General features: G+C 46.7%; 1 protein-coding gene across 1 annotated transcript; it reads left to right on the forward strand.

Annotated features, from left to right (window-relative positions):
• Positions 1-2,300: 2,300 nt before the first annotated feature.
• Positions 2,301-9,332, forward strand: LOC118503337 (toll-like receptor Tollo). The gene has a single exon (XM_036036502.1). The coding sequence runs from the start codon at positions 3,677-3,679 to the stop codon at positions 7,700-7,702; it is 4,026 nt and encodes a 1,341-aa protein (XP_035892395.1). The 5' UTR covers positions 2,301-3,676; the 3' UTR covers positions 7,703-9,332.
• The last annotated feature ends 477 nt before the right edge of the window (positions 9,333-9,809 follow it).

Raw genomic sequence — 9,809 nt, forward strand, 5'->3', positions numbered from 1 at the left:
GGTTTTATTACACATTATTCAATCACTAATAAACCAGAAACATTTCTCAACGCATATCCTTTTCAGCACCTCTTATTTTATAATTCCACTCATGATTGGTTATCGACGATCTCGGGAAGCGATCGTAACGAAATCATTTAGGACGCCGCTTGCTGCCTTTATCGACTGTGGCCAACTGCACACGGCTGCCATTGCTAATGATATTTATGGAGCGAGGCAAAAGCGATCGGTTTTCGGAACAAACTCTCACACACACACGCACAGGTCAGGATAAACATTGGCTTCCTGGTGGAAGAATCCAATTTCAGACTTGACTAATTTTATGCTCTCTAGTAGAACCTATTCTTCGCCTATCTGTCATTGAAATGGGTTGTGGAGTAGTGCTGCTCAAAAATATGTCTTTCCACGGCTGGATGGTCGAGATGCATCCGCGAGCGCAACGCAATTGCATCCTCGGCAAACCACAATTTTCCCGTAAGTCATAGCAGGAGGTTGATAGAACGAAAATATCTAACGTCTTTCTTGGTGCAGCTCTTGCTCTACCGCAAAACATAACGAGCCGGAGTTGATACGAATATGAAACCATCGCACAAACAACGAGCCTACGCTGCCACCGCTGCTGCCGCTGTTGCTGCCGTTGCCAGTGCTGCTGCTGCTGCTGCTGCTCCGGAAACCACACTCGATCCTCTCCCGTGCGCCCGTACTGACGACGGAGCAATTCCGACAGACCAACACGGTCCGGCGAACATCGAAAGGAGATAATTGATCCGGTTTCTTGCTGGTGAAGCAACACAAAAGCAGCAACCTGAACGTAACTCCATGAACAGGAATTCATCGAGAGGCGTTTTTTGTTGCTGCTGCTGTTGTTCCTTCTTCACGGATCGAGTGGAACACAGCGGAGAGAGAATGAAAAAAGCCTCTGTGTATGCATAAATATTAAAACGCACAACATATGTTCAGCGTATGCTGCCCTTACGGCTTACCCGTACCACCGGTACCTTTGTGTGAGTGGATCATGTTCACAGAAAAAGTAAGTTTACCTTTACTGGCAAGATCGCTCGGCTTTTCCTAACCTACACAAGCGCGAACGAACGCTACAATTTTCAACCGTAGACAAGAAAGAGATCAAAACAGCCGTTTGACTTAACTGGTATGTAGTTACAAGCAAGCGATCCTCTCTTCTGAGCCTAGACTTAGTCTGACCGGATTATGAAGGGCTTCGCAGGAGAGCTGAAAGTGCAATTGCATTTGCCATTTTAACCCTCTCTCGTGTATGTTGCACTGGGTATGGTGCAAGCAAGCAACAGATTTCTTCACATTCATCTGTCTCTGTAACGAGCTTCACATTGCTAAAATTAAAAGTATTTATCACACCATGTCACATGAGATGCAGCTATTTATATGCAGCAAAAATTGTTCGAAACAATTCAAATACCATAATTTGTTGTAAAGGATGAAACAGCTTGACAATAAACTGTCAGCAGCATCAACCTGTCATCAGAGTGGACGCATTTCATTGTGACCAGCACAAAAAACACACACACACGCCTTGGTTCGTTTCATGCGGGTTTGTCGTCTAACGGTGAGTTGATGTCTTCTGCTACATTGAGCCCTCATTGTGCACTTGTCGAGCAAAGCTTTGTCAGCGTGTTATTGGCGTCATTTTATAATGGTTTCTTGTGGGTTTCTATGCTGCTACGGTCTACATAAACTACAAGGTTAAACATGTTATCACTAGATTGATGATACCGATATCGTTCTACCGTAAATTTGTGACTCCACTCATCGCCGACTTTGAGCCTGTGTTGTATTCCGTTTACGTTCATTTTTCTTGTGGAAAGCTTTAGATGCTGCCCATGTAAGACGAACAAATTGAGAGCGGTCGTCACATTGTTCATTTGTGCTAAAATTGTTTCACCCCCAGATGGCACAACTTCTGTTTGGCAAGGGAGACTTCAGCCTTCTGCCGTCTGGTGGAAAATCGATTAAAATTTCTCCTCGCCAAATTAGCCGCGTCTGATTCACGCGATCGATTGTGAGTGACCTGCAGCCCTCGCACTGGCGGACCTTTGCCACCAAAAGTCACAACGGTACGTGTAAAAGATCGCACAACAATAAGCAGCATGAGGTAAACAAGAGCACACTTTTCTATCACCTTGAGGCGCATCCTGTGTGCGCATGGCTGTGTTTGTGGATTGTGAGTGTACGTGCTTTGGATTGTGCATTACATTTGTTGGTTTCTGAAGCTACGGCCCACAGATGCTGAGAGACTGTCCTACGGCAGACTCTCTTCACACGATCGTGCACAAGATCGCGCGATCGAACGGGGCAAAAAACTGGCGATATAAATTCCAACTTAAAAAGAGCTGCTCACCGCACATCACGGACTCTTGATCACGTTCCTACCGAATAAACGGCAGCCATGATTGCATCCGTCCCACGCGTCTGTGTAGTGGTGTGATCGGTCCTTCGCAACTGCGTGCTTTCAGGTGAGCGAGCCAGCTCTGCGAGAGATTCGAAAGCTCCGCTCAGCGGAAAGACTCGACGGAGAGACCCACTTTGGATGCAAGACGGTTCGGCCAAGACGGATACGTGGAATTTCTCAGAACTGAACTGCTGGCTCAGTCTCTGAGTGGAATGCAAAGGGCGCATACACACCATCTGTGGAGGGATTTTCCTCAAGAAAACGCGTAACGTGGCGGAATTTGAGGTCACGAAACACTAATCATAATCGAATTAGAATCTACATACACCACTCCAGTGATAAAGTGTACTCTTCCTGTTAAGCTGCAGTGCGTGAGAAAAAGTGATCGTGAGCGTGAAACTTGAGTGTGTACGATGCTCTGTACCAAATTAAGATCCCACTGAAAATTACCGTCGGGAAGATGTGAAGTTGTGATCATGTGAATAAGAGGAATAAATTGCTAAATTGAATTTGCAAGCCTTTGCCTTTCAACTGCAAACATAAAATGACATCGTAATGTGTGCAGAAGTGATCGTGCCTTAAGAGTATATTTCTTTCGAGTGTGCCTGTTGTCTGGGCGACAACGAGTGCGAGTGTAAAATGCCGTCGGTAAAAGCATGAACCTACGGTGCCACTTTTTCTGCCTCACTCGCGTTACCAGTGCAAACCTAACTTCGTCTAGTGCGCCCTAGCGATGTATGTGAAAAGAAAAAGACCGCGTGATGTGCTGCGTTTTTTTGTGATAGAAACGATCTAGTTTTTGCAAAATATGTCGAAAAAAAGTTGTAAGTTGCATGTTGAACCGGAGAAAAAAGATGGATTAAGTGAAGTGAAACGTCGTTAGTGCTCCTTATGCCTACAGTGCAATGTGAAAGCTAAAGCTTGTGTAAGATTTGATGTTGAGAGCAACGCACTAAACCGTTTGTTAAACTAGTATGTTAATCCTATCGAATGCAAGGTGCGAAAACGTGAATCATAACCGAAAGAGAGAAGATTAAAACAGTGCTTTAATTAAAAACATGATTATCAAGAGTCTATCTTCATCTTATCGCGTCTAATGTGTTGCTGAAGAGTGGTGGCGATCGAATATCGCACAATTTTATTGCCTGTGGTATCTCGGCGCACAGCAGTGTGCCGTGAGGTGTGCGCGTGCGTGTGTGTATGTGATTTTGTGTTTGGTGTGAACAGGCCGAAACCAAACAATACATCAAAATGCGCCCCTCACCGGCATTGTTGACGATGATGTTTGGCACCATTTTCGGTGTGTTTGGCGCCTCGCTGAGTAAATCGCTGGTGAACCAGGCGCCCGACGAGTGCCGGTGGGATGGGTACTCGGAGGACGATCTGACACTCCTGTGTCGGCTACGGACTATCAACAGTGAGCTCGAAAATACGAACTTTAGTGTGCTTCATCCTGAGAATACCGTTCGGCTGCGGTTACAGTGCAACGATGGACTGTTCTTTCAAAGCAGCCTTAGTCCGGGAAGCTTCAAACAACTCACCAAGCTACATTCCCTGTCGATCGAGTATTGCAAAATCGCTAATCTGAGCGAAGGATCCTTCCAAGGGTTGAAGCAGCTCACCAACCTGACGCTGCGAACGCACAACACCGATTGGTCGTCGATCAGTCTGGACATTGCGCCGCAAGTGTTCAACAGTGAGCTGTCCAAGCTGCAGAGGCTCGACCTCAGCCAGAACAACATGTGGAGTGTGCCGGACGGATTTATCTGTCCGCTGTCGCGGCTTACCTATCTGAACCTCACTCACAATCGATTGCGTGACCTGTCCGTGTTCCATTTCAGCGCGTCATTGAGTACGCGGCTGTCGAAGAAATGTGGCAGCTCCATCGTTACCCTCGATTTGTCACACAACACCATCGACAACCTGCCGCCTGCCATATTTTCCGGCCTTGGCAAGCTAACCGATCTACGGCTCCAGAGCAACGGGCTCAACTATATCGCCGATCGTGCATTCGAAGGACTGGTATCCTTGTCACGGTTGGAAATTTCGCTCAACCGGCTCACCAATCTTCCACCGGAGCTGTTTTCCGAGGCAAAACACATCAAAGAGATTTACTTGCAGAACAACAGTCTGAACGTGCTGGCGCCGGGGATCTTCAGCGATCTGAAGCAGCTTCTAGTGTTGGATTTGTCGAACAACGAGCTTACCTCGGAATGGATCAATCCCGCCACGTTTCGAGGACTAACGAAACTAATTCTGCTCGATCTTTCAAACAACAAAATATCGAAGCTCGAGCCCACCATCTTTCGCGATCTGACCAGCTTGCAGGTGTTACGAATGCAAGAGAACTTCATCGAAAGCATAGCTGAAAACACGTTCCTTGAGCTCACCGCGTTACATACGGTGATTCTATCCAACAATCGGCTGTCCACCGTCGATCATTTCACGTTCAGTGGATTGAAAAGCTTAACGCTGCTCTCACTAGACTATAATCGCATTTCACGCATCGATCGTCAAGCGTTGCGCAATCACTCCACACTTCAAGAGCTGCACCTGAACGGCAATAAGTTGCTACAGGTGCCGGATGCACTGTACGATGTGCCATTGCTGCGGACGCTCGATCTCGGCGAGAACCACATCTCGAGCATCGACAATGCCAGCTTTCGTCACATGGCCCATCTGTACGGCTTGCGGCTCACCGAAAACAACATCGAAATCATCCGACGAGGCACGTTCGAGGCAATGAAGTCACTGCACATCCTAAATCTGTCCCAAAACCGGCTCAAAACGGTCGAACAATCGTCCTTCGATAACAACACGAAGCTGCAAGCGATTCGGCTGGACGGGAACTATCTGACGGACATTGCCGGCCTGTTCACCAAGCTGCCCAATCTGCTATGGCTCAACATCAGCGACAACCATCTGGAGGTGTTCGATTACGCACTCATTCCCACCGGGCTGCAGTGGCTAGATATTCACGCGAACAAAATCACCGAACTTGGCAACTATTTCGAGATTGAGTCACAGCTCGCGCTGAGCACGATCGATGCCAGCTCCAACCAGCTCACCGAGATCACCGGAAGTGCGATTCCCAACAGTGTGGAGCTGCTGTACCTCAACGACAACCTTATCTCGAAGGTGCAATCGTACACGTTCTTCAAGAAGCCCAACCTGACCCGGGTGGACCTATTCGGCAACAAGATCACCACACTCGATCCGAACGCGCTGCGCATATCGGCCGTGCCCGATGACCGGCCGCTGCCCGAGTTCTACATCGGCGGCAACCCCTACCAGTGCGATTGCAATCTGAACTGGCTGCAAAAAAGTAACATCGATTCGCGAACGCAGCCCCGGTTAATGGATCTCGATAGCATCTACTGCAAGCTGTTGTACAATCGCGGCCGCACATACGTGCCGCTCGTCGAGGCAATGCCAAATCAATTTCTCTGCAAGTACGACACACACTGCTTCGCCCTCTGTCACTGTTGTGACTTTTACGCCTGCGACTGCAAGATGGAGTGTCCGAAGCAGTGCACCTGCTACCACGACCAGAGTTGGAGCTCCAACGTGGTCGACTGCTCGCGGGCCGGCTACGATGATCGACTGCCCGATCAGATCCCGATGGATTCGACGCAGATTTATCTCGATGGCAACAATTTCCGGTCGCTCGGGAGCCACGCGTTCCTCGGCCGCAAACGGCTCAAAATCCTCTTCCTCAATGGGTCGAGCGTGGAAACGGTGAGCAATCGCACGTTTTACGGCCTGAAGGAGCTCGAAATTTTGCAGCTCGATCACAATCTGCTGACCGCGCTGAACGGGTTCGAGTTCGAGGGGCTCGACAGTCTGAAGGAGCTGTTCCTTCAGTACAATCGCATAGCGCAGATCGCAAATCACACGTTCGATCATTTGCACGGGCTGAAGATCCTGCGACTAGATCACAATCGTATCGTGGAGTTTAACGTTTGGCATTTGCCGAAGCAGCTGAACGATATCAGGCTCGCGTTCAATCCCTGGTCCTGCGAATGTGATTACGTGACGCGATTCCAGGAGTATCTCAAGACGTACGATTTTGTTCGCGATCGGCACAAGATAAGATGTGCCTCGTACGTATCGAGCAATGCCACTGCCAGTGGTATGCACGGCAACGGCACAGTATCCAACGCGATCGCTAACTTCGGTGAAGATGCGCTGCCCGATGGCACTGCCACCGCCATCATCCCGGGCGACTTCCTGGTGTACTACGATAACAGTTCCACGCTGTGTACCGGGGCCATCCCACTCGAAAATGTGATCAACGGAAATTTGACCTCGCGAAAAACCATTCTCTCACCGCAGCCGATCGAGGGCTACATTCCGTTACTGGTAACCGGTCTTTTCGGCTTTTCTTTGGTGATTATTCTGACGCTGGTGCTGTTCGTGTTCCGGCAGGAAATGCGCGTTTGGTTCCATTCCAAGTTCGGTGTGCGCCTGTTCTACCGGAATGCCGATATCGACAAAAACGAGCGCGACAAGCTGTTCGACGCATTCATATCATACAGCTCGAAGGACGAAGCGTTCGTCGCGGAGGAGCTGGCACCCATGCTCGAGAACGAAGACCCGTCCTATAAATTGTGCCTTCACTATCGCGACTTTCCCGTCGGTGCGTACATTGCTGATAACATCCTGCAGGCGGTGGAATCGTCCCGGCGTACCATTATGGTGCTTTCCGAGAACTTTATCAAATCCGAATGGTGTCGTTTCGAGTTCAAGTCGGCACACCATCAGGTGTTGCGCGATAGACGTCGTCGCTTGATCGTTATTTTGCTCGGGGAAGTGCCGCAGAAGGATCTCGATCCCGACATTCGGCTGTATCTGAAAACGAACACCTATCTCCAATGGGGCGATAAACTGTTCTGGGAGAAGCTCCGGTTCGCCCTGCCCGATGTGCCCAATAACCAGCGACGGCAGCATCAGCAGAACATCTCACTGACACATTCAAACGTTCGCAATAGCTATCAACTTACCCGTGTTGCGCCAAACAACCGCACTAATAATCAACTCGCAGCTCAGCATCAAGATTCTCGATCGCAGCCACGCTCACCCGAGTACCACTCGAGCACTGCGCAACCACTGCCGGGTCTCGCTACCGAGATGCAAGCACAACAACTTCACAGTAGCCAGCAACAGCAGCAACAGCAGCAACAGCAGCAGCAGCATCAACCGCAGTCCACACAAGCGCAATTAAGAGCTTCTGCACCGCTGAACACTTCGCCCCGAACAGTTGGCATTCACATCTAGAAGCTTGCAGAGTGCCGTGTCTGTAAATGTAAATAATATAAATAATAGAATGATATTCGAAGTCGTCTTAGACGTGTCCGTTAGAATGCTGAGTTTATGCACGCAAATGAAATTGTGATATTAACACATGTAAGTTATTTGTAAACACACCGATCGTTGTTGTCAAGGTTTGAGAGCAGTGAGACCTCTTTGTGTTCTATTTGCGCATCAACGCAAGTTTGGAATTGCAAATATTGAATGTAGCTGTAAAACAACCCATGGTGCCTTCCGCTATGAAGCTCAGTTTAAGAATCTACCCACACTCCCATACAACAATGCAATAGAGCACGAAAGTCGTGCCATTCTTCTAGATGCATTCATCGGCAAACGACAGTACCAGTGCCATTATTGAAAAAATGGTGCAGCACTTTTTTGGCTACCAAAACTAGGCAAAGCATTTACTCACTATGATTACCTCTTTCATCCTTTTCACATGCAATATAACGTCCATCTTGTAATGCTACGGCACGAAAGAAACGGCACCAGTGTCTGATCCTAGATATTATCTTGTGAGCAATGTACGTATGACAGCAGACAGAGAGAAAAATGTTGCTATTTTAGACAGTGTAAACCAGCCACTCAAGAGGAGATTTTTGTTTTTTAATTCGTCGATCATCAACACGTTGTCGATGAAACGATTCATACGTAGTAGCGCGAAAAGGCAATAGGCTGTTATTTGCTCATAGATTTTATACTTTATCTAGTCAAAAGCACACAAGAAACAAACTGCACATAGCAAATGATACTAAAACCGATCGATGATCGGACCCTCGTGTGCACATTCAAAAAACCTTGTACGAATACTCCAGCAATGAAAATTGTTAACTTCGATTAGTTTTTAGCACAGATACTGCTTAAACGAAAACAATTCCTACTACTAACGTATGCAGATAAAGACTGATTGGACTTAAATATTGGAGCAATACAGTTGACATATTTTAATTCCATCACTAGCATGCGTAGGACAAATATCCATCTCCGATTCCGGTAATTCAACAATTAGGCTTTAAAGCAAGCTACAAACACAACTGCAACTGTTTTCCTAGCTTTGTATTACTAATAAACCCAGATTTTTTCTACTCCATTAACATCAAACAATACCTTAACAACTCGAATCGATTTGTCCTACGCTTCATCATAGTATAGGCGATAAATGCAATACAATTAGTATGAGTGATAGCTAATAAACTCTTTCCATCCCAACTAATACCGCTGATAACGACATGCTCTTGGCTCACAACAAGCTCTAGCTAATTACGTGTAACAACTAGGGAAAATTGATAGAACGTTCGTCTGCACGTGGAAGCATTTGGCCGGTAAAACAAATCACTTTCCTTCACAGTTTTATAAACGGATTTCATTTTCAAAGTTTTATGAAGATTCCTTCTCGTGACTCGTAAATAAATTATTTTTTGGCGAATCGTTTCGCACAGAACTGAGTAGGCAAGGTAAACGAAATTGAAGCAATAAGATATCCTCCACTATGCTAAGCAAAACAGAACTGCCCCGAGATTGAAGTATTGTTAGCAAAATGTAGTATATTCAATTGAAATAAACCATACACCAGAAGGTGCCTGTTTTTAAAACGAAATATGTTCCCCTGTTTGTGTAATCTGCAATTTTTTTATCTTACGACGAGAAATAATAAGTGTTGGTAAGTAATTATGACTGTCCGAATGAGTTCAAAACGACTGTAAGAACGAGCTCGCATCAAAAGACTTCAATGCCGCGTGAGGCAACAAACCCCTTCTAGCGTGTGCGGATGCGCGTGCTCTTTTATTGGAGCTGTTAAAAATTCATATTTTTTTCTTTATCGCCCAACAGCCTATGTTCACCAAACCGAGCTACAAATACACAGGCATTACTTTTATCTCTACGAATTGCGATTGAAGTTTTCACATCGTTACGCTTTTTGTTCACCGATTGTCGAAGGGAGATAGGGATCGTGTTTTCTCCACGCGGTATAAAGAATCTTAATATGCGATTAATTCGATCTTATTTATGTTCGATTCTGCTACCTTTTGGTACTATTGTTAACAATTTTATGTGTGCATCCAGCAGCATAAAC

This window comes from Anopheles stephensi, chromosome 2 (assembly GCF_013141755.1).
Source record: "Anopheles stephensi strain Indian chromosome 2, UCI_ANSTEP_V1.0, whole genome shotgun sequence".
Classification (NCBI taxonomy): Eukaryota; Metazoa; Arthropoda; class Insecta; order Diptera; family Culicidae; genus Anopheles; species Anopheles stephensi.

What these genes read in the sequence shown, in the direction of transcription:
- LOC118503337 (XM_036036502.1), top strand. Translation starts at nt 3,677, where the DNA reads ATGCGCCCCTCACCGGCATTGTTGACGATGATGTTTGGCACCATTTTC.